This window comes from Neolamprologus multifasciatus, chromosome 23 (genome assembly GCF_963576455.1).
Source record: "Neolamprologus multifasciatus chromosome 23, fNeoMul1.2, whole genome shotgun sequence".
NCBI classification, from domain to species: Eukaryota; Metazoa; Chordata; class Actinopteri; order Cichliformes; family Cichlidae; genus Neolamprologus; species Neolamprologus multifasciatus.
In genome coordinates this window covers 28,021,411-28,046,132 of record NC_140460.1, presented here as the reverse complement: position 1 = coordinate 28,046,132, position 24,722 = coordinate 28,021,411, and the positions used below count along the sequence as shown (strand labels likewise).

Sequence of the window (24,722 nt, the reverse complement as noted above, 5' to 3'; positions counted from 1 at the left end):
TTTTTTCTCTAATGATAAAAATTTTATTTGTGAAGAAGTTCATGAAGTCATTACTAGTTAACGTTAAAGGGATGGTTGGCTCAACAGAGCTCTGACGTTTTGTCAGCCTGGCTACACTGCTGAAGAGAAACCTGAGGTTGTTCTTATTTTCTTCAATCAGTGACGAATAGTAAGATGTTCTGGCTTTGCGGAGGGCTTTCTTATAAAGCAACAAACTATTTCTCCAGGCTAAATGATGATCCTCTAAATTTGTGACACGCCATTTCCTTTCCAGATTACGAGTCATCTGCTTTAGGGTACGTGTTTGAGAATTATACCACGGAGTCAGGTACTTCTGATTAGAGACCTTAGTTTTCACTGGAGCTACAGTATCCAGAGTCGTACGTAGTGAGGAGGTGAAATTATTAACAAGATAATCGACCTCTGTTGGGGTAGCGTTCAGATAGCTGCTCTGCTCTATGTCGGTACAGGGCATTGACGATGATAACAGTGGGTGGATTATATTCTTAAACTTAGTTACAGCGCTTTCAGAAAGACATCTACTGTGATAAAGTCTACTCTCCACTGCTGTGTAATCAATTATTGTAAATGTAAATGTTATCAGGAAATGATCAGACAGGAGAGGGTTTTCAGGAAACACTGTTAAATGTTCAGTTTCTATGCCATATGTTAAAACAAGATCTAGAGTGTGATTAAAGTGGTGGGTGGGTTCTTTTACATTTTGAGAGAAATCAATCGAGTCTAATAACAGATTAAATGCCATGTTGAGGCTGTCATTTTTAGCATCTACATGGATGTTAAAATCACCCACAATAATAATTTTATCTGAGCTCAGAACTAAATTAGATATAAAGTCTGAGAAATCAGACAGAAACTCTGTGTAAGGCCCAGGTGGACGATAGATGATAACAAGTAAGACTGGTTTCTGAGTTTTACACCTGGGGTGGACAAGGTTAAGCATCAGGCTTTCAAATGAATTAAGTCTGTCTTGGTCTTTCGTTAATCAATAGGCTGGTGTGAAAAATTGCTGCCACACCGCCCCCTCGGCCAGTGCTTCGAGATTTCTGGTAGTTAGAATGACTCTGGGCTGCTGATTCATTTAAACTAACATAATCATGTGGTTGCAACCAGGTTTCTATAAGGCAGAGTAAATTGATTTGTTGATCAATTATTAAGTTATGTACTAACAGAGACTTGGAGGAGAGAGACCTAATATTTAATAATCCACATTTCACTGTTCTACTCTTTGGTTCAGATGTGGATACTGTATTGTTCTTTCTTTGTAATTGTTTATGTTTAATTTGTCCATATTTCTAGAAATGAGAGCTGGTCCATCCCAAGTGGGATGGATGCCGTCTCTCCTAACAAGACCAGGTTTCCTCCAGAAGGTTTGCCAATTATCTATGAAGCCCACATCGTTTCTGGGACACCACTCAGACAGCCAGCGATTTAAGGAGAACATGCGGCTAAACATGTCACTCCTAGTCTGATTGGGGAGGGGGCCAGAGAAAACTACAGAGTCCAACATTGTTTTGGCAAAGTTACACACCGATTCAATATTGATTTTAGTGACCTCCGATTGGCGCAACCGGGTGTCATTACTGCCGACGTGAATTATGATTTTACTGAATTATGTTTACCCTTAGCCAGCAGTTTTAAATTTCCTTCAATGTCGCCTGCTCTGGTCCCTGGAAGACAATTGACTATTGTTGTCTCTAGCTTCACGTGTCTGAGAACAGAATCACCAATTACCAGAGTTTGACCCCCGGCGGGTGTGTCGCCGAGTGGGGAAAAACGGTTAGACACATGAACAGGTTGGTGGTGTACCTGGGGCTTCTGTTTATTACTATGCTTCCTCCTCACCGTGGCCCAGCCGCCCTCTTTCCCCAGCTGCTTGAGGTCTGCCAGGGAACAGCTAGCGGGGCCTATGCTTTCTTCGGCTGTACCAGCTACAGGGGCCTGGCTAGCTACAGGTGAATGAAGGGTGCCAAGCCGAGTCTCTAATTCAGTAATCCTGGCTTCCAGAGCTGCAAATATGCTACATTTGTTACAGGTATCATTACTGCTAAAGGAGGCAGAGGAGTAGCTAAACATCTGACACAATGAGCAGGAAAATGCAGGAGGGACAGGTGAAGTAGCCATGGTGCTAACGAGTCAGCTACGAGCTAAGCTAAGCTAGCTAAACAGTACAGAGACAGTGAGTGAATACTTTGGCTATAAATTAGGTAGTAAGTACACAGAAAGTGTGCTTCGGATGAAGCAAGAAACAAGAATGGATTTAAAAGTTTTTAATGAAATTGCTATGCAGATAAGCTACTGAGAAACACCACTGTGTTTGAGCAGGAACAGGAAGTGATACTCTACCGCAGAGCGAGCGAACACCAAGTGGAAGAATCATCAGTAAAGGTCTTTCCTGGTGCTCGGCAGTAGGTTGCGCTCTGAATCACCTCCATCCACCTGGTGGGAAAAAAGGATTTATATCAGTAGATTCAAACATTGGTTGAAATATATCAAACATCGCAGAAGTTCTGTTTAGTGATGCGCGAATCATGAACGAATCGTTCAGTACACAAGAATCCCTTTACTGACTCATTAATCATGATTCACAAGCCCAACTGACTCACTGACTCATCCCTGTTGCTGTTAGCAGCAATATATCTAGCTTATAATTAAAATTGTGGAGGAAAACACAACATCCAGTATCTTAACAAAAAAATTTCTGCTCTGAACTGGAAGAAAAAACCCTGAGTAGAAGCTCACATCAAGACAATAGCTCCTCGGTTCACAGTAGCATCGCTCTGCCTACATGCTAACAGCACATTTGAGCTACTTACCCCCTCCCTCCTGTGCTGAATCGTAAGCCTAAGCGATTCACTCAGGACTCATTCACCCCCTCCCTCCTGGATCACAGCTTCTTCTTCTTCTTGGTTGGCAACCAATGTTAAGGCGCATTACCGCCCCCTGGCTCACAGCTCAGTGGACATTTAGATGAGAAAATATATATTTAACACATTTAAGGAAAATACTAATAGAATAAAAATAAACAAAATAAATGTTTATTAAGCAATTTTGATAGGAAATTGCTTAATTTTAGAAATGTTTTTGCTCTATAAAATAGTTGTTTTCTTTTAGACTCACTCATCTTAGCAGTAGGATTTACATGAAAAGAGAAATAAATTAAGTTTGAGTGAAAATGTACATTTTTTGCACTCTCTGGTCAACTGAGTCAGTGACTCAAATGACTCAAAAAACCTGATTCACTTTGGTGAGTGACTCATTAAAACTCGATTCAGTAAAAAGAATCAAATTTACCATCACTAGTTCTGTTTGAATACTCCGTCCATCCGTTTACTCCACCTTATCTAAATTAGGGCCATGGGAGGGGCAGAAGCATATCCCAGCTATCATAGGGCGAGAGGTGGGGTGCACCCTGGGAAGGTTGCTAGTTGGTTACAGGGCTAAGGAGACTGTTTGAATAGTGTTACTGTTAATATTCACTTTTTAAAATACTTAATGCTTTCCTTAGTTGGGTTTACTCACAAAAAAACAAAAAAGTTCTATTAAGATAATTTAAATATATAATGCAATACAACTTGGTAAATTGAACTAGACAGAAATTGACTTTTACATTTAAAATGAAACAATTTATCTGAATTTCAGAAGAGGGCCCAGACTATAAGCAGTCTCTTTCCTGTAAATTGTAATTGTCTTTTCTAAACCTGTCTATTGGACCCACATCTGAAAGTGATGTGCCGGGAGTTGTGCCGTTCTCGGCGGCTCCAGTGACCCTCGAGCTCTCGGCTAGCTATCGAGCTGGTGGGTAGCAGCAGTCTCTGAAAACGTCGAAGCACTTTTGCAAATATGCAATATCTTGATAAACCGAGCAGATATTTGATGTTTACACAGCTACTTTCTCGCCTGAAAATATGTTAAAAGTTTGTTTTGTGACCCAGAAAGATTAGTATGAGTAATTTTAAAACTTAGTAGCAGCCGCCATTGTTGGAAACTGGAGTTTGGCTGGCTATGAATTCTGGGATATGGTGGGCCATGAAGGACACACCCGACCCATCCTTCAAATTCGGGGAAAAGGAGGACGCATTTGTCGGCTGCATTCGGATGAGTCTACGAATTTGGACAGCCTACGTCACTGTGACGTAATCAGTCTACAAATGCGGCCTCAGGAGGATGCAGCCCATGAATTTGGACACGACCTAGGATTCAGCACAGGAGGGAGGGGGTTAGTGAGTCCTGAGTGATACGCTTACCCTACGATTCAGCACAGGAAGGGAGGTGGTGAGTAGCTGAAATGTGCTGTTAACATGCTAGCAGAGCGATGCTACTGTGAACCGAGGAGCTATTGTCTTGATGTGAGCTTCTACTCAGGGTTTTTTCTTCCAGTTCAGAGCAGAAATTTTTTTGTTAAGATACTGGATGTTGTGTTTTTCTCCACAATTTTAATTATAAGCTAGATATATTGCTGCTAACAGCAACAGGGATGAGTCAGTGAGTCAGTTGGGCTTGTGAATCATGATTAATGAGTCAGTAAAGTGATTCTCGAGTATTGAACGATTCGTTCATGATTCGTGCATCACTACTTCCACACATGCGCCGTCCATGGCACGTCCTCAAACTGTTACGGTGGTTCATTTTTACAGTAGAAGAGCTACTTACTGCTTATTCAAGGTGGGTCTGCACTTCTTTGTGGTAGTTTTATCACTGAGAGCCAAGCGGAAAAAACGTGTGTCACTTTACAGCGTATGCTTTAAAACTGCACTTCCAGTATCGGTATTTTTCTTACAGCTCAAGCAAGTTCGAGGAGCTCTGAGGTAGCCGAGCTTATGCTTTTGCATTACACAATGATGATGTGGTTGCCTGGTAATTGTAACTCACTGTTAACTTACCCATAAGCATAACATGGTGTAAACAGTGTTTTTCACTCACATACTGTCATTGAATGACCTCTCCCAGCTCTAACACTAAAGTATCTGTCCGATTATCTCTCAGCCTGTTAATCATTGAGCACGTACTGTACTTTGTCCAGTCTGACAGCTGGTGTTGTAGGAAGTGTTTTATCATAGTCGTGTGTAATCTGTGTATGTAATGTTAATCTGCTGATTGTTTTCCTAATTAATGCGTGTAAGGAGTGCAAATTCCCAAACAGTGTTACATAGGTTTGAGTTTGATTTTTTTTGTATTTTGAAGGTCTGATTATTTTAAATGTGCACCTCTGCATAAGTGTCTGATATGATACAAAGTAATAGTTAAAACTGGATGAATATATATTTGCCAGCAATACCTGCTGGGAATTTGCTCACAGAGATGTTTCTCCCCTCTTTAAACCACAGGTGCTTGTTTGGTCCTCTGTCCTTATGACTCAGGTCTTCGTTTATGGCACCCTGAAGAAGGGGCAGCCCAACAACTACTGCATGTTCGACAGCAACAATGGAAAGGCCGAGTACCTTGGCTTGGCGTTCACCACAAAGAAATACCCACTAGTGATCACCACCGAGTACAACATCCCTTTCCTGCTCAACATCCCTGGCCAGGGTCACCAAGTGCACGGGGAGATCTACAAAGTGGATGACCAGATGCTGAAATTCCTGGACGACTTTGAACGCGTCCCAACGTGGTACCAGCGGACGGTGGTCCAGCTGGAGGTGAAGGAGTGGGTGGGGAAGACGGAAGGAGAGGAGAAGCTGTCACCAGGGAGCATCACGGAGGTGTTTGTGTACACCACCACGAAGTACGAGCCAGACTGGCCCTCACTGCCGTGCTACGAGAGCTACGACTCAGAGGGAGCTCATGGGCTGAAGTATAATTATAAAGAATAGCTAGAGTTATATAAAGAGTTATAAAGGGACTCAATCACCGTACTAACACAACTGACAAATGGACCTCTACGTGGTGTTAGCAGAACGGGTAGAGAAGCTCTCAGGAAAACAACACCTGGACATGGGTGCTGTTTCCTGTCATGTGTCGAATTGAAAGAAATCACAAGAGAAATTAATTTTAATAGCAGATAGGCAGGCTTACAATCAAAGTAAGGATAGTGGAAAGAAGGAAAAGGGCACACTGTGCTACTGAAAGTTGTGTATTAGTGATGTTGTTTACAAATTTGGTTTTATTTTAATCATCTGGGAAGCATTATGATCAAACTGGAAAGCTTTTATTTTGTCATATTGCTGAAACGTGAATTATATCTTTAACACTGAATATTTTGGTTGGATGTCTGCTATGACACTACCGGTTTAACTGCTAAACACATGCACTTTTAATAATCCAAAGATGCAGCACGTACTGTAGTCATATATGCAAATCCTTTCAAATGTTGTGAATTGCTGCACTGTAAACATGGGTACTGGCCATCTGTCCATGCATCCATCTATCTTCATCCGCTTTATCCGGGGCCGGGTCGCGGGGGCAACAGCCTAAGCAGAGAAGCCCAGACCTCCCTCTCCCCAGCCACCTCCTCTAGCCCGAACAGATGCCCGAACCACCTCAGCTGGCTCCTTTTGATGTGGAGGAGCAGCAGCTCTACTCTGAGCCCCTCCCGGATGGCTGACCTTCTCACCCTATCTCTAAGGGAGAGGCCAGCCACCCTTCGGAGGAAGGTCATTTCCGCCGTTTGTATCCGCGATCTTGTTCTTTCAGTCACTACCCAGAGCTTGTGGCCATAGGTGAGGGTAGGGACGTAGATCGACCGGTAAATTGAGAGCTTCGCTTTTACGCTTAGCTCTCTCTTCACCACGACGGACTGGTGCAGCGTCCACATCACTGCAGCCACAGCACCAATCTGTCTGTCGATCTCCAGCTCCCTTCTCCCATTACTCGCGAACAAGACCCCGAGATACTTGAACTCCTCCACTTGCGGCAGGACCTCATCCCCGACCCGGAGTGGGAACTCCACCGTTTTCTGGCTGAGAACCATGGCCTCAGATTTGGAGGTGATGATCCTCATTCCCGCTGCTTCACACTCGGCTGCGAACTGTTCCACTGCGAGCTGGAGGCCATCACCCGATGAAGCCAACAGAACCACATCATCCGCGAAAAGCAGAGATGAGATTCTGAGGCCGCCTAAGTGAAAGCCCTCCGCCACTTGGCTGCACCTAGAAATCCTGTCCATAAAAATTATGAAAAGAATCGGTGACAAAGGGCAGCCCTGGTGGATCCAATCACCCACCAGGAACGAGTCCGACTTATTGCCGGCAATGCGAACCAAGCTCTTGCAACAGTTGTATAGGGATCGAATGGCCCGTAGCAATGGGCCAGACACCCCATACTCCCATAGCACACCCCAAGGGACACGGCTGAATGCCTTCTCCAAGTCCACAAAACACATGTAGACTGGTTGGGCAAACTCCCATGCGCACTCAAGTATCCTTGAGAGGATAAAGAGCTGTTCCAGTGTTCCATGGCCAGGACGAAAACCGCATTGTTCCTCCTGTATCTGAGGTTTGACTAGCGGACGAACTCTCCTTTCCAGCACCCTGGCATAGACTTTCCCAGGGAGGCTGAGGAGTGTGATCCCCCTGTAGTTGGAACACACCCTCCGGTCCCCCTTCTTAAAAATGGGGACCACCACTCCGGTGCCTTCAACCTGCATTCTTTTGTATGGCCAGCCTGTGCTTCATAAAAATGTGATTGCATAGAAGTCTGTGAGGAAATGACCCAGCTGCTTACTTGATTTATGACCTCACCAAAGAGTTTTCTGATGAGTGTGTGGTCTCAAAGAAAGTCTTATTTAATGGCATCTAGGTTAAGAAAGGCTTAGAAGAGACCCAGGGGCCAGATTCAGCCCGGCAGGTGGGCTTTGGAAACTTTTACAGCTTTTCACACTGAGAAAGATCTCAGATTCCTTTTAATTCTTTTCATTTAATACAATATAAAATGGACTTGCACTGTAAATGTGCAGTTAAACGAGTTTACACTGACAGAAAGGTGAGTTTTACTGGTCCCACTTAAGATCAAAGCTGATTGTATGTTGCTCATGATGTAAAATGAGTTTGACACCCCTGTCTTAGAGCATTTATATCACACAGATATGAACTCTGATGTGTTTAACTGTTACAGTCCACTTGTCTTTGATTACCTCTGAAATAAAAATTAATTCCTGATTTCTTTTGTATGATCTGTGCTGAGTCTGTCCCCTCCAGGGGATAAACTTTTATTCTGCTTTGTCATAAGCAGAATAAACATCCTGCAAATTACTTACACTGATTTTTACATATGTATTTATCTTCTTTATTACAAAGGTCATTTATTAATTTCTTTCTGATTTCTGATTTGGGGCAATTGTTCTTTGAGCAAAGAAGAAGAAAACACAGTGGTACACAAGTGGGATACAAGTAGTTGGACTCCAATGTCAGAGGTGGTAAGGAAAAATGGGGAATGTGGCAGGAGAAGAAAGACGCGCACAAACACAGTAGTGGTACCTCCACAGCTATGCTGAAGTCCACCATGGACACGGTGGTGTTGAAATGCCGGCAGATGTGCACGGGCTGAAACCTATATCAGCTGCCCGGCTAGGGCAAGAGGCAGGTTACAGATCGCCAGTCTACAGGAGGGCAATTAATGACAAAGTTAATTAATTAATACATATAATTAATTTTTCATTAATAATCTTATTTCCAACATAGTTAGTGAAAAATATTGATGTTTAATGATGTATTTAATGTTTAATTGTTTATTTCTTTGTTTTTTGCTTAATTTTGACTTCAGTATAGTATAAAAACCCTTTTTCTAGGTCCTTTCCCACGATGCCCTTGTTTTCTTTGTCACTTTAGCGCCCTCTGTTGTTTCCGCCTTTATTTGGATTGCTTCCACGCATGCGCCATCCAGAGACAGTAGTGACGGCTCTTTCCAGTAGAAAAGCTACTGCTTTTTCAAGGTGGGTCTGCGCTTCTTTATGGTAGATTTATGACGGAAAAAACGTGTGTCACTTCACAGCGTGTGTATTAAAGCTGCACTTCCGGTATCGGTATTGTTCTTACTGCTCGAGCAGGTTTGAGGAGCTCTGAGGTAGACTAGCTTATGCTTTTTCATTACACAGTGATGATGTGCTTGCCTGGTAATTGTAACTGACTGTTAACTAACCCATAAGCATAACATGGTGTAAACAGCGTCTTTCACTCATATACTGTCATTGAATGACCTCTCCCAGCTCACCAAAGTATCTGTCCGATTATCTCTCAGCCTGTTAATCATTGAGCACGTACTGTACTTTATATTAATAACCAATCCAAAGAGATCCAGTCACGACAGGTCCAAGTTCACAAGTCACAGCATGACAGGAATGTGTGCAGATCCAGTCTGACAGTTGGTGTTGTAGGAAGTGTTTTGTTATAGTCATGTTTAATCTGTGCATGTAATGTTAATCTGCTGATTGTTTTCTGTCACGGTACTGGGTCATGTGACCCAGTGTTTGAGTTTTATGTAGTGATGGCCCGCTTGAAGCTGAAGCTGGTGTCAAAAAAATCAACACACAGCACTGTGTCGAAGCTTGATTCGTTTGGCCAGAGTCACGTGATCAGTGACGTCCGAAGCTTCATTTAGAACCTAACTGCTTCGGTATCTGATTCAATGGTTTATAAAGAAGTGAATCATTCGCGGGATTTGTGGAGTTTTGATGGTGACAGATAGCGAACCGCTGATCATTCCACTGAGAGATTTGCAGCCAGCGAGGAATAGAGGAGGTTCTGTTGTGTGGGAGAATTTTGAGTTGATTTTTGTCAATCGGGTGGGTTTTCCAGCTTTGTGTTCTGGCCGTTTGCTTTTGTTTTGTGCGTGTTTATTATATCTGAAAACGGGAAAAAGTTAAAATGTCAAAAAATTTGCTTCCATAATATAAATATCATTAAATAACTTTAGAAAAACTTCCACTTGACTCTTTACATGTAATGTTGTAAAAATATATATTTTGTTGTTTAATTAATCTGAAAATGTTAGTCTGCCAAATGTTCAGCAATTGAATTTATTTATTCTCTTTATCTGATAGTTTGTGGGGCCCAGGTAGACTGTATAACTGCATCTCTACCAGTTTCTCTGCACGCCAGCCTCTTCTGTGCCATGTGAAGGCATGGCCTTCCTTAAGGCAGGAGAAATTATCTCCACGAAAAGGAACAGGTTCGGCCATCGCACACTAGAACAAATTCTCTTCTTAAATAAAAATAAAAAAGGGCAAGTATTTTTCCCTTTCCATTTCACAATCAATTCTACCCCAGGTCAAAAATATGTCTGGGAAAATTTCCCTAATATAATATTATTTATAAATATACCCGTCTAGCAGTTAATTGCATAAGTGCATGGAGGCAGGACCTCAGAGCAGAAGAATACTCCATAATGTGTTGTACATTATCATATGTATATTTTATGTAATGTGGTATTTTTCAATTATTATTATTTACCAACATTAATAAGTCACAAGTAAAGAAAGACCACACAATGGTGCATGTTTAAACAAGGAAAGTTTACTGGTCAAAATTATTTATTAAACAAATAAACCACATTTTTTTAACCACCAAAGAATACACGTTCAAAGCAACACAACGGCGGCCCAATATCAGACAGAATTCCACTCTGTAGAGAGGGCAATCATAATGAAGCGGTTGGTTTTATTTTGTGGATTCAAGCTGCTCTTCATATTTTTGGCCACCAGCTGTCACCAGAGAGGACTGTGTTGAAAAGCTTCGAGTAATGAACTATTTTTCAATACAAGCTTCAGTGCTTCAGAAAGCTTCATTTGGCCATCACTAGTTTTATGTATTTTTGTATTCATTTTTGATCTAGTTAATTTCTAGGTTGCTGTTTAGTCCTTTATTTCTTAGTTGTTTCTGTCATCTCCCCCTGTACTCAGTCTCCCTGGTTCGTGCGTCTACCTGTCATGTTTCATGTCTGTGTGGTTATGTTAAGTTCATGTCATGTTTTATCTCCATGTCTATTTCTCCGTGTTTCCTGTTTTATTTTGGAAGAGTCTGGTGTTCTTTGTTCATTGTAGTTAGTGTTACTCTCCCCTGTATTGTCATTATGTTTCATTCTAGTCAGCTGTGTTCTCATCTGTCTCCGCCTCATGTGTGTATTTAAGTCCTCAGTCTTCCTTTGTTCGTCGTCGTGTCGTATGTGTATGAGTTTAAGTTCACTCCCGTCTCCTCGCCTGTGTTCGCGCCTGGGTCCACCACACACACTCTCCACAAGGTCTGCCTCCGCTGGCCGTGACAGTTTTCCTAATTAATGCGTGTAAGGAGTTCAAATTTCCAAACAGTGTTACCTAGATTTGAGTTTGATTTTCTTTTATTTTGAAGGTCTGATCATTTTAAATTAGATCAAATTTGCACTTCTGCACAAGTGACTGATATAATACAGAGTAATAGTTAAAACTGTATAAATATTTTTGCCAGTAATACCTGCTGGGAATTTGCTCACAGAGTTGTTTCTCCCTTCTTTACACCACAGGGGCGTCTTTGGTCCTCTGTCCTCATGACTCGGGTCTTCGTTTACGGCACTCTGAAGAAGGGGCAGCCCAACAACTACCGCATGTTCGACAGCAACAATGGAAAGGCCGAGTACCTGGGTTCGGCGTTCACTATCCAGAAATACCCGTTAGTGATCACTACCAAGTACAACATCCCTTTCCTGCTCAACATCCCTGGCCAGGGTCACCGAGTGCACGGGGAGATCTACAAAGTGGATGACCAGATGCTGAAATTCCTGGACGAGTTTGAAAGCGTCCCAACATTGTACCAGCGGACGGAGGTCCAGCTGGAGGTGAAGGAGTGGGTGGGGAAGATGGAAGGAGAGGAGAAGGTGTCACCGGGGAGCATCACGAAGGTGTTTGTGTACACCACCACGACGCACGAGCCAGACTGGCCCTCGCTGCCGTGCTACGAGAACTACGACTCAGAGGGAGCTCATGGGCTCAAATATACGCGTAGAGAAGAGCGGGACTGATCTCATCATGCTGACACAACTGACAAATGGACCTCTACGTGGTGTTAGCAGAACAGGTAGAGAAGCTCTCAGGACAAACAACACCTGGACATGAGTGCCGTTTCCTGTCGTGTGTCAAATTGAAAGAAATCACAAGAGAAATTAATTTTAATAGCAGATAGGCAGGCTTACAATCAAAGTAAGGATAGTGTAGAGAAGGAAAAGGGTACATTGTGCCACTTAAAGTTGCACATTAGTGATGTTGTTTACAAATTTGGTTTTATTTTTATGATTTATAATCATCTGGGAAGCATTATGAGTAATGTATGGCCAGCCTGTGCTTCATAAAAAAGTGATTGCATAGAAGTCTGGGAGGAAATGACCCAGCTGCTGATCAATGTGTGGTGTCAGTGCCATTAAACAAAACGCATTGTGTCATTTGATACCCCTTCTCTTAGCAGTGCTGTCAAACATAAGCTCCGGGTGCTTCATTCAGCCCAGCAAAGGCTTCCAATTTGACCCACTGGGTGGGTTTTGGAAATTTTTATAGCTTTTCACACTGATAATGATCTCAGATTTTTAAAATTTCTTTTCATTTACTACGGTAGAAAAAAAGAATTTGCACTATAAATGTGTAATTAAATATGTTTATACTGACAGAAAGGAGATTTTCACTGAGTTTGACACTCTAGGCTTAGAGCATTTATATTACACAGATATGAACTCTGATTTTATACTAATCTGCAGACAATGTGTTTAATATTTACATTCTGCACATCTTTGTTTACCTTGAAGATAAAAATTCACACAGATTTTTTTGTATGATCTTCCATGTTCTGTGTTCATCCCCTCAAAGGGATAAACTCAATAAAAAGAGAGAAAAAGACAAGTTTCATTTTGTTCCATATGAACACAATCTATTCATCTTTATTTTAAAATAGTAAAATCCATGAAACTTGAGGAATACTGAAGAGAAGGTAATTGGCAATAAACCAGCAAAATCTCTGTTGGCTTTGGAAGAAGGTTTCAGGTGTTTTGAAACCAGACAAAGAAAAAAAAAGAATTAAGAATATTTCACAGTGTCAAAAGTAATGTACAAAAAGGATGACATAATTAAAAAAAAAAAAAAACATTGCAGGATTTCTTATTGTGTCCAAACTTACATTACATTTAAGTCATCAAATTACATACAGACAGATTGTCGTAAAATTAAAAACATAATTATTGTGTCCACATTCACACAGCTTTCTACTTAAAGTTTATTTCCGATCTTAAGACACTTTTCATCCATTTCAGAAATATAAAATATTATAAAGCACCGGCCAAATATCAGTGAACCAGAGGAGTGCTCGGAGAAAGTGAGGCCAAAGGGATTCAGATCCTTCGCCCGAGCTCGGGTACGCCTTTTCTCTCGCTTTGGTGGAAGAAAAAAATAACACAATGTGGCGCTCCAGGTTGACAAGGACAAATGGAAAAATTACACATAGAATTACATTGTGGATGACTGCAGACCATTTTTGCTAATCAAACACTAATGGTGTGGGAAGTGTGTAATAATAGGGTGAAGAGAGAAGACCTCTGAGTGGAGTCTGTGTAAGGATTCAGAGGTAATAATTAGTGTCCGCTTGTGCAGCTGGAAGAGTCTTTCCTGGTGTTTGTGCAGTCGAGATCTTCACTCAAGAGAGTATGAGGTGGAGGTGGAGGTGGAGGAATCATCAGTAAAGGTCTTTCCTGGTGCTCGGCAGTGATCGGCTAGTAGAGCAGGTTGCGCTCCGGATCACCTCCATCCACCTGGTGGGAAAAAAGGATTTATATCAGTAGATTCAAACATTGATTGAAATATATCAAACATTGCAGAAGTTCTGTTTGAATACTCCGTCCATCCGTTTACTCCACCTTATCTAATTTAGGGCTGTGGGAGGGGCAGAAGCATATCCCAGCTATCATAGGGCGAGAGGTGGGGTGCACCCTGGGAAGGTTGCTAGTTGGTTACAGGGCTAAGGAGACTGTTTGAATAGTGTTACTGTTAATATTCACTTTTAAAAATACTTAATGCTTTCCTTAGTTGGGTTTACTCACAAAAAGTTCTATTAAAATAATTTAAATATATAATGCTGTTCAAGTGTCAGATTAAATTTTAAGCCTTTATTTACAAGTGCTCTTTAAATGAGTGTCACTCTCTTACCATCTGTGCTAAAGAGAAAATCTAAATGTTTCAGAAAGAAGAGAAGACAAACTTTATATTTATAACATGATATTCAGTGTATCACGCTAGCACCAAGGTACTAGGGTGATCACAAGGTACTGCGCTCTAAACACATATAGTAAATGCATTTCCAAATATTCCTAAATATTCTATAATATGTTTTAATTTTGATTTTAATTTTCCAGGCTTTTAGATGACGCCTGAGACCACTGCATACCCATATGAGTTGCCACTCACAGCTTAGCCACGTCCTAAGGCATATTTTGTTTTATTTTCTATTTTACTGTAAAAACAGTGACAATTTAAAAAGTCAGCATCAAGCTGTGGAGTTGTTCTGGACATTAAAAAGATTTAAGGAATTTATCAAACGTCGTAAAAGATGGATGTAGCTTCAGAGAGTCGGATTAAAAAAAAATAAAAGGATGGTTTAAGTTAAAGCACGTTGTAACTAATTGCATTTCTGCATTTGTCTCTATTACTGTACACCCACCTCTCAAAGGTGTACTCGCTCTCTGATCTGAAGTAGTAGACGTGAGACTTGAAGTGGAGTTTGAAGACGTAGTCCTTGTGGATGTTTTCTGACTCCGATGGGACGGTGACAGAGTAGCCCAGCAGAGGGAGGCTCGCCAGAGGGTAGTCATCCTGCACATGAGTCAGAAGAGGGAAACATCTGTTAATACAATGTCTACTATTAAACTGATCAAAGTAACCGAAACTACATTCTGTGGCTGCGACTGCACAAATTCAATCTAATTCAATCAGTGTTGGGGAGTAACGGAATACATGTACCGCCATTACGTATGTAAAATACAAAATATGAGTAACTGTATGCCATTACAGTTACTGTTTTAAAAGGTAGTATTCAGAATACAGTTACTTTGTTGAAATGAATGGATTACACGGTGGTATTTTCCTGTTTCTGTCATCTCTCTATTTTTGGTTTCCACCAAAACACACATTATGAGGCTTCTAATGCCTGGGTCAACAACCACTGACCCCTCCTGAATCGAGGAGGGGGCCTAAGGGTACATCTTTCGCCATCTTACAATGCTGTGATTGCAGCCATTCCCCAACTCTCTGAATGGTACTCATGGCCATTGATCAGTAGTCTTTAATCAGTGGGTTTTGGTCAGTGGTTGTTGATCAATGGTCATGAGAATTAGCATAATTATGATTAAGGAACTGACCTCCCAGCCCATTGTTCCCTCAGTGGGCTGGTTTCAGTCATTATGCAAATGTACTGTTTATAAGATTTGGGGAAACCTGCAGTCAGCTGAGACTGAAGGAGTCAATTAGATGAGTGACAAAACGTTTCTCCCACAAAACGCTACGTCCAGATGAACAGAATCAAGGTTCTGTTCAAAATCAAGGTTTTAAAAGTAACCTTCCCAAAAGTGAATTCAATCAATTTTAAAGACACTATCAGCTTCCCACTTTTAATTATCAAGTCAAACCACATCTGCGTATTTGCGCTGTAACTGCCAGTGTTTTCCTTCTCGTCTTACCTGGTGTGACTTGTAGAAAAACAGACTGAAGTTGGTGAAAACCACCCAGAGTTTCTGCCAGCCATTGCTGTTCTTAAACTTCCTTAGCAGGTTACCTGAGAGCTGATTCTGCGAGGGCGACAGAAGAAAGGAGAGAGCAAAAAGCAAGTGGATAAAACATTCAATGATGACTCAATGATGCAACTCAGTGTTAGTCTAACTGGATGTTAAAACGGAGGAGATTATGGGAAAGAGAAAGCCATCAGGTCCTGTCAATGTAATATAGTCATGTTGAAATTTAGCGTGAGCATCAGTAGGTAAAGTGCAAAAAATGAATAAATATTTGCGAATTTTAGGAAAAAATATTTATTATAAGAGTCATTTATTAATTTATTTCTGATTTGTATAGCTAAACACGTTTGCAGCTGTTGCAGTACCTCTCTAATCCAGCAGGTGCCGCTAAAAGACAGGCTGTGTTTTCTGTACCAGCAAACCAGCAAAGCAAGAGATGAAGTCTGCTGAAGGGCCTCATCAACTCACTGGCCGCACTACTGATTGCCTCTACCAATGTTAGTGCACACAGATGCAGAAATAGAGATACAGATGGACACCGATGGAGAAAGACAAAAACACAGATATGAGCAGAAAGAAAAGACACAAAGGACATCGGGGCAATGGTTCTTTGAGCACAAAGAAGAAGAAGACAGAACAGCGGTAAACAAGTGGGACACAAACAGGCAGCTGGACTTCAAAGACAGAGGTGGGAAGGAAAAACAGGGAATGTGGCAGGAGAAGACGGGCATTAGTGGTACCTCCACAGCTATGCTAAAGTCCACCATGGAAACGCTGGTGTTGCGATGCCAGCAGACGTGCACGGTGGTGTTACCGCGATGACCCTGGCGCTCCAGGGACGAGCGCGAGCCACCAAGCTCGTCCTCAGACTCCTGCTCGCCTCCTCCGTCCTCTGAGAGCTCTGCAAAAAACAGGCAGGTGAAAACGAGGGTGGTTAGCAGGAGAGAACTTCACTCTGAAGAGATGCATTATGAGTTCTTCATTCATTCACGCTCCATGCGATTATAAGCCATCAAATTATTTTTACAAAGTGAAAACATGTGTTAGAGCAACCACGCTCATGTTTGGACTTTACCACAAATATACTAATTTGTGTACAAATCAAGGTCACAGAGGGGTCGGAGCGTATCCCAGCTAAGACACAGAGCCAGACAGTCATTCACACTCCCGTTCTTATCTATGGATAGATTAGAATACCCTTTTAACCTAACATGCATGTCCATGGGCTTTGGTAGTGGGCTCACAAAACATGAGAACAAAGCCCTTTTATCGTGGGAATCTTTCAGCATCAAAGCAATTTCAAAAGTTTTGTTTTTTTAAAAAAAGGAAAAGAGAAAGAAGCCCTCTTTTGTTGTCACTTGTAAGGCAATACTCTTTAACCGCTTGAGTTAAAAATGAACATGGCATGTGGACTCCAATGACAAACAATGCAGGGTGTCAAACCAAAAAGGTCAACGGGAGGAGGCCTTATTGAATAGCTTGACGGATACAACAGGATGAGAAAAGTCAGGGATACCTCGGGTCTGCACCTACATATATCAGGTAACATTAAAAATACGATGAAGCGACCACCTGGACCTAAGTATATTCATGGGGTGCTGAAAGCTGCGGAGGAGGACTGCGCAGTAGTGTCTAACAGGTAAGGGTTGATCTATTTTAAAAAGGCCTATAGAAAAAAGCCTCATAAAGAAGTGTAGACATGTGGTTAATGATTGATCTTATTGATTTTCTGGTTCCCACAGTCCTGACAGATGTGATGATGATGTGGTGTTTGGGCAGGGAGAAGAATCAATTTAACGTTTAGCGTTAAACCAACAGTAGATGACTTACTGTTGTCAGAGAGGCTGGTAGAGAGCAGGTCATTGTTTAAGCTGCTACTCTGCTCTGCCAGGTCGATGGCCATCCTGATGTCCTCCACCCAACGCTCCATCTCTGATGCACAGCTGGACACAGCAGGAAGTAGACATGTTAAGATAAACAATAGGGCATCTCTAACTTTAACAGCTGAGCAGATCGTTTGGAAAAAAGGCAGAAAATGAGAAGCCTTCATGAAGGGAAATGCATATGAAGTCTGCTTCACATGAAACTGCCACTTTACAGCCAGATAAAACTTTTTAATCAGTGACTGAGTAAGTGACTGGAAACTAGGTCACGCAGTCCAGTTTAATTTGAGGATAAGCAAACTTTAACGAGGCTGCCCTCTATTAATTTAATACAGACCAGCTGTTTTTCCTCTTTCATTCACAATGCACGGTTTGTATTTTTATTCCCCTTTTATTCCTGTCTGCAATTTCTTTGCTTTCATTTTCAGATATCTACAAGCGTCTTTGCATGTGTGTTAATGAATACCTGGCTGCCACCACCACAGACTGCCGCTGCCCAAACAAGGTGAACGAATGAGGGACTCCCCACTCCTCCTCGCTTTCTCTGATCTGCGGGAATAACATAATCATCATTTAATGTCATAATAACATCATTTCTGTTTACCTAACTACTGCTTTAGTACTTTGGCTATTTCAAAGGTTTCTATGAAATATTAGTTCCTCAGTCAGTAATAATAATAATATTGATAATAATAATAATAATAATAATAATAATAATAATAATAATAATAATAATAATAATAATAATAATAATAATAATAATAATAATAATAATAATAGTCAAAGGAGCTTGCAAAGAAAAGCGTCTGGACTTCTTTAAGTTGCTTGAAGACGTTTCACCTTCATCCGAGAAGCTTCTTCAGTTCAAAGGTCAAATGGTGGAGAGTCCCAGATTTAAACCTAGTGGGAGTTTCCCCCCACAGAGGGACAAAAGGACCCCCTGATGATCCTCTAATCGCCTGAGCCAAGGTGTGAAACTGGGTGTGGGTCCCAATCAGCCAGAGTTTGGGGTGAGTTCATTGTGAAACCTGGCCCCACCTTATCATGCGAATTCCTGAGGTCAGATGGCCCAGGATGTGAGTGGGAGTTAAGGCGTCTGGGGAGGGAACTCAAAACTGGATTATAGATGGCAGACAGTTGGTGTCGTAAACCACCGCCTCTGTTCAAAGATGGTCGCTCACAGTGGACATAAATGGCTTCTTTCACTCCTCTTTCAAACCATCTGTCCTCTCTGTCCAAAATGTGAACATTGGCATCCTCAAAAGAGTGTCCTTTATCCTTAAGATGCAGATGAACTGCTGAGTCTTGTCCTGTGGAGGTGGCTCTTCTGTGTTGTGCCATGCGCTTGTGAAGTGGCTGTTTGGTCTCTCCGATGTAGAGGTCTGGGCATTCCTCGCTGCACTGTACAGCAAACACCACATTGTTAAGTCTGTGTTTTGGCGTTTTGTCTTTCGGGTGAAACAGTTTTTGTCTGAGTGTGTTGCTGGGTCTGAAATGCACCGGGATGTCATGCTTGGAGAAAACCCTCCTGAGTTTTTCTGATACACCGGCTACATAGAGGATGACAATGTTGTTGCATCTGTCCTTCTTATCCTCCCTTGCTGGTGTCTGATCTTGATCTTGAGGATGCCAATGTTCACATTTTGGACAGAGAGGACAGATGGTTTGAAAGAGGAGTGAAAGAAGCCATCTATGTCCACTGTGAGCGACCATCTTTGAACAGAGGCGGTGGTTACGACACCAACTTCTCTGCCATCTATAATCCAGTTTTGAGTTCCCTCCCCAGACGCCTTAACGCCCACTCACATCCTGGGCCATCTGACCTCAGGAATTCACATGATAAGGTGGGGCCAGGTTTCACAACGAGCTCACCCGAAACTCTGGCTGATTGGGACCCACACCCAGTTTCACCTTGGCTCAGGCGATTAGAGGATCATCAGGGGGTCCTTTTGTCCCTCTGTGGGGGGACACTCCCACTGGGTTTAAATCTGGGACTCTCCACCATTTGACCTTAGAACTGAAGAAGCTTCTCGGATGAAGGTGAAACGTCTTCAAGCAACTTAAAGAAGTCCAGACGCTTTTCTTTGCCAGCTCCTTTGACTACTGAATAATATTGAATAATAATAATTATTATTATTATTATTTATCCTCTGTAGTGGATGCAAAATTATGTTTAAGCACATTTAATGTGACAGAGTAAAAAGAAATAAATTAAAAAACACAAAAATAAAGAAAGAAAAGGGATTGTATTTATAATATGATGTTCATTTATATTTTTGACCTCATAAACAACACACACTATACTAATTATACTTGACTGTAGGGAGCACTTCTGTAGTTACTCATTTATAAAATTATATAATTCACTGACAATATTTAATTCCTAAACAGAAGGCTCAAGAAGGTGCTTTTGAAATAACATATATTTTTTTAAACATATGAACAACTTGTAACCCTAAAATGTAACATTTCCAAATCTGAAAAACCTTTTGTAAGGAAAAGAAACTGCTTTGTGTGTGGGTTTTGATTATGTACCGTCATGCCATAGAGAGGCAGCTGGCCATGAACCTTAAACTGGTTGGATGGAGTCATGCCTCGACTGGTGTACACCAAACAATCACTAAACTGGAAAGAAAAAAAGAGTGAAGAGCTTTGTTTAGAGGTATTATAAATGCTTTGTTTTTTTAGTAGAAACCAGCATAAAGTCTCACCAGGAAGAACATCCTCTGCTGAAGGCCCTTTCCAGAGAGTTTGCTGAGGCAACCGAGCCTGATGAACTCCTGTAAGTGAAACAGAATCACACCGACAATGTGACGACAGGACGGCAGAGCAAGGAAGTGAAAACTCCACAAATGTCCAGGATGAATCTAGACTAGCTGAATTATTAAAGAGTCGCACCCTTCCGGGGCTGATGAGGTCTTCGACGCCGGTCAGATCCTTCTTCAGTTCTATAAGCTTCTGGAAGTTCTCCATCTTCATCATGATTCCCTGAAGCTGCAACACCATCTCCGAGATGTCCGCCAGGGCAGCTGGGGGAGACAGATTTATTTTCATATATAGAAAGAAAATACACACATGAGCGGAAAGGGTAGGTGTGGGGGACTGTGTACCTCTACAGTCCCTGAAGTCATCATGTGTGGGCGGGTAGTGCTTGCAGAGCCTCTCCAGGATAAGTTTGTAGTGCAGCAGGCGGTGAAGAGGCCTGAGGAGGAAGATGTTGAGGGGCAGGTAGCAAACCCGTTGCTGCTCGAAGTCTCGACATAAAGTCTCCACCTTCCGACTGGACCTGATAGTCACAGGCATGAAGTTTCTCTTTAGGACATCCTGTTTTGATTTGAACAACTTGTCTGCATGCTCACTATTTTGCCACCCACCGACAGGCCCGCTCCAGTTCCACCAGGCACTCTGAATGTTTCTGGAGATGAATCGTCAACTGCTGCAGATGCGGAAAGAGATGAAACCAAGATAAGAGACAGAAATTAAAAGATAAAAATTAAAATGCACCTTATTTTATGAAATTAATGATCCAGAGTCAAGTATGGAGATTTACCCTGAGACCCTGAATGTTCTTGAGTAAAACGTCACCAATTCGCTGATAGTCTCCTTTAATGTGGGCGTTAGATCGGCCCTCCCTGAAGAGAGATTAAGACGTGCGTTAATGTGCAGGAGCACAGATTCACCAGTAGGTGTCAGCTCAAAACATCTTACACAAGACTGGAAAAGTCTTCATTCAACTCCCACAGACCCATTCATCTCACCAGTGTGTGTAAGTGTGTGTGAGTGTGTATGTGTCCTTCTGCCTGTCATTACAGAGATAACACAAAACAGATTCCGACAGCAGGGAAAGTGAGGAATTTCAGGTATTTGCACAAACACAGACTTTTTCATACCACATTATGTCAAGTGAAGGAAAAAATTTCCAACAAAACCATTTAGCCATCTCAGATTAAGGAAAATGAAAATGTAATCAGTTCAAATAATTCCTTGGGTTACTAAAAAAAATCTAGGCTGAATATGACTATGAAACATGACTAGAACTGCTTGGAAACAAAGCAGCACACAGAGACGAACTACAGTAGAAGGGATTCATTTTTCCTGATCCTACATCAGCACCAAGATTAATCTGGTGTTAAAATGCTTCCCATTTTTTTTGACTTGTTTTGATTACATGCACTAATCCTGCTTAATTGCACTGTGGAAAATGTTCTACACATTTGAATTACACATAAAAATAGGAAGGAATTAATTTGTGGCCGTTTTAGTTTGTAACATTTTTCTATTTTTATTCTTTTTCCTCTGTTAAAAATGGGGCCTATTATTCTTTACCTTATATAATGTTGTATACATACTGTTGTGATGGATGGATGCTCACATTAAACATTTAAGACTTTTAAATAAGGATTACTAAACCCTATGAGCCCAATGCTCTGTTTGAGACAGCCTTTTCCACTCTTGGATGTAGATGATGTCATACAGAGCCAAGACTGAAGCTGTGTTCGCACCGGAGATGGTTCGCTTGTTTTGCATCATTTTGAAGCTGAAGGCCGGTTGCTTGATGACATTGCAGGCTCTGATTGCCTTTACGATAAGATTCATATGTCATTTAATAGTCTTCTTCACTCTGATTGGTAGTGGCTTCAGTCAGTCACGTAGAAGTTGACAAAGTTAGTTTCGGGTCTCGCCTGCTTCCCGTCACCAGCGGTTATTAAACATGCAGTCATCTGAAATAATAGAAACTCATTCGCTTTCTGTGGTCACCACATCACTGCGAATCAGTTCCAGTGTGGATGCGCTGTCTGTGAGCACAGAAGCCCCACCCACCTCCTCTGTTCTGTCTAAGAGGGGCAGCCAATCATATGGAAGTGGGGGGAGAGGAGTTAAAACACCTTCTTTCAGTCAGAGCCAGCCCCAGGTTAAGATAAATACAGATTATTTTGAACCGTGGATCATGCAAAGCTACTTTGCCAGAGTAGGCTGAATAAAATTATAGAGCTGAAAATGAAAATAACAAATACAACTTTAATTCAAGCCCTTTTTTAAACATAATAAACATACAGTAAAAATAAATAATTTTAAACCTCATCTGTAAATTTCTGAAAAACAAAAAAACTTTTCTGAATGGAAACAGATGGACACTGACCACTGCGCCAGCCGCTGCTCTGTCTCTTTGAGGAATCCCTGATGAAACTTGTACACCGGATCGTAGTTGGCAGAGATCAGGCTCTTAACAGAGTCTGGGAAAGCCTCGTCTTTCCCCACAGCGCTGTGGAAGGACTAGAAAATTGACAAACAATGTGGACATGTGGAAAAAGAAGAAAATGCAGATCACATTTTATCTTTTACTATATTTTTTAAATTGTATTTCCATATCGAATACTTCGGCACATAATGAGTGCCTTTTCTGCTCCTCACAAGTAAGTGAACAAAACATTCAGAAGGAATAAAAATAATGAGAATGTAACTCCTACTCATCCACAACTCCCCCAGATTACTGGCAGAGATTGGAAGGGACACATCCAGTATGAGGTCCCACACATTACTGGTAGGATCCAGGATGAGGGATTGGACATGACAACAGAAATCCATCAGACACACACAAATGTGCTCAGGGCCCTGTGTGAGCGCACCACGACCCCTGACACAGAGGTGTTATATTCCCCGCTGTAGTAAATCACACAGGATCTGAGAGCTCGAGCAGACAGGCGGCAGTCCAGCAGTTTCACAGACGGACTCGCCCGGAAAGAGCATGAGTGACACGAGATTTAAAAAAAAAAAAAAAAGAAAAAAGAAGAGAAAAAGATGGGTGGGTGTGGGATCCCAGGCGTGAGCTGTACCAGCAAAGGAAAATGTTTAAGAGGTTTTAAAAAAGCACCCGCGCATGCCTTCTTTCCACATCAAAGAGGCTGGAAACTACTAATGTGAAGAAAAACAGCTGAGAAAGGAAAAAGTAGGAACAGAGGCGTTTTCCACTCCACAGCGAGGTCAGAGGTCACCGTCAGTGTCTCAGTATTAAAGAGACAGGTCTTTAGCAAGCAGGTGCTGAACCTGTGTTTCTGCATTGGTGGTCTTTACTCATTATAATCCCGCCTATCACATTTCCTTTTTTTTTTTCTAAAGCAGTTGCGACAGACAGTAAAAGTGAGTCATATAAAAGCAAAGACTGAGTCTGACCCACATTAAGCTGCACTTTCATCCCAGATGCTGTTTTTATAAATGCAGAGTGGGTTTTTTCCTGTGTTGACTTCAGCGGTTTTACTTGTAAACCAAAAGAGCCTGAAGCTAATTAGTCTGTCCAAGCTGTGTAACAGCAAAAAGTCTGCTCACTTACAAGGAAGAGAGTTGTAGCATATGCACTGCACTGAATGCATTTTCATCTCTGTCCTGCATGAGAAAAGTGCTCATAAACTTCCACCTTCAGTCGGGGGCCAAACTAAAGGCACATAAAAGCCTTTTTCTGGGATGTGAATAAAAAAAGAGAAGACTGGAACTGTGTGCTGGAACTAATGTAATATTAATGTTGCATTACTGAGAACAAACACTGTGAGATTTGTGAGTTTGGTTCATACTTGAGCCTTTACTTTCCCTTTGGGGCCTCTTTTTCTAATATATAGCTGTAAAAAACACCAACGCTTGCATCTCAAATTCAGCACGTTGTGCACCGCACCTGACTCACTGTTCTAGCACATGAGCTTTTAAAAAGATTAATTTTGGTACACTGTCCCAAAATGAGGCTTCTAAACCACCAGTTTTGACTCATTATTCCGGTACTAAGGCTCTAAAGAAACCAGCCTTGGCTCACGGTATGCTTTAGGACCACGCTAGCTCTTGGTCCTGCCTCTTTCAGTCTAATCCAGATGGTAATGGCCTCACAGTGTGAAGGGAAGAGATAACAGATTGGACACAAGAGACTGGACAATACATGGAGACAAAGAGGCACCACTATCTTTACCTCTGTGATAACCTGCAGGTCATTGAGGTAGGTCCGCTCTGTGGTCAATAGTTCCTTGGCTATAAAGTAAGCCTTGTCTGTGGGAAACTTCTAGACAGAAACAAAAAGAAGCAAATCAATCAAATCAATCTGTTTATATATATTTTATCTCATCTTCTACAGAAAGAAGTCTGCACGTTTTATGTTGCGAAAGACGAGCAGTTCAG

At 41.7% G+C, this 24,722-nt stretch overlaps 3 protein-coding genes across 11 annotated transcripts in view; 2 read left to right on the top strand and 1 right to left on the bottom strand.

The window, feature by feature from the left end:
• The window catches only part of LOC146491871 (FERM, ARHGEF and pleckstrin domain-containing protein 1-like), an 83,297-nt gene that overhangs the window by 3,001 nt on the left and 55,574 nt on the right, over nucleotides 1-24,722 (bottom strand). For 3 of the 5 annotated variants that reach the window (XM_085150470.1, XM_085150472.1, XM_085150468.1), the window contains exons 15-28: nucleotides 24,517-24,606; nucleotides 22,708-22,841; nucleotides 21,118-21,199; nucleotides 20,942-21,003; nucleotides 20,678-20,853; nucleotides 20,466-20,596; nucleotides 20,279-20,347; nucleotides 20,103-20,192; nucleotides 18,034-18,116; nucleotides 17,515-17,627; nucleotides 16,425-16,585; nucleotides 15,634-15,741; nucleotides 14,619-14,770; nucleotides 12,813-13,713 (exon numbers count right to left, since the gene is read on the bottom strand). In XM_085150470.1, coding sequence (XP_085006596.1) covers nucleotides 13,638-13,713; nucleotides 14,619-14,770; nucleotides 15,634-15,741; nucleotides 16,425-16,585; nucleotides 17,515-17,627; nucleotides 18,034-18,116; nucleotides 20,103-20,192; nucleotides 20,279-20,347; nucleotides 20,466-20,596; nucleotides 20,678-20,853; nucleotides 20,942-21,003; nucleotides 21,118-21,199; nucleotides 22,708-22,841; nucleotides 24,517-24,606 — 1,527 coding nt within the window. In that variant the 3' untranslated portion in view covers nucleotides 12,813-13,637. Of the gene's footprint in view, nucleotides 1-12,812; nucleotides 13,714-14,618; nucleotides 14,771-15,633; nucleotides 15,742-16,424; nucleotides 16,586-17,514; nucleotides 17,628-18,033; nucleotides 18,117-20,102; nucleotides 20,193-20,278; nucleotides 20,348-20,465; nucleotides 20,597-20,677; nucleotides 20,854-20,941; nucleotides 21,004-21,117; nucleotides 21,200-22,707; nucleotides 22,842-24,516; nucleotides 24,607-24,722 lie in introns of those variants that run through there. The other 2 variants (XM_085150469.1, XM_085150471.1) reach the window with 2 other exon arrangements.
• Nucleotides 4,600-6,272, top strand: LOC146491874 (gamma-glutamylaminecyclotransferase-like). Its single transcript, XM_085150481.1, has 2 exons — nucleotides 4,600-4,683; nucleotides 5,346-6,272. Exons 1-2 carry the CDS (start codon nucleotides 4,615-4,617, stop codon nucleotides 5,829-5,831), a joined length of 555 nt encoding a protein of 184 aa, XP_085006607.1. The 5' UTR covers nucleotides 4,600-4,614; the 3' UTR covers nucleotides 5,832-6,272.
• On the top strand, nucleotides 8,781-12,811 carry LOC146491873 (gamma-glutamylaminecyclotransferase-like). Of its 5 annotated transcripts, XM_085150476.1 has the most exons (4): nucleotides 8,801-8,887; nucleotides 9,995-10,122; nucleotides 11,081-11,190; nucleotides 11,449-12,811. In XM_085150476.1, the coding sequence occupies exons 1-4, from the start codon at nucleotides 8,826-8,828 to the stop codon at nucleotides 11,941-11,943; spliced, it is 795 nt and encodes a 264-aa protein (XP_085006602.1). In that variant the 5' UTR covers nucleotides 8,801-8,825; the 3' UTR covers nucleotides 11,944-12,811. The 5 variants fall into 5 exon arrangements, with proteins under 5 accessions (XP_085006605.1, XP_085006602.1, XP_085006604.1 ...); XM_085150478.1 differs by lacking the exon at nucleotides 9,995-10,122 and having other exon boundaries at nucleotides 8,840-8,887; nucleotides 11,081-11,232; XM_085150479.1 differs by lacking the exons at nucleotides 9,995-10,122; nucleotides 11,081-11,190 and having other exon boundaries at nucleotides 8,781-8,887.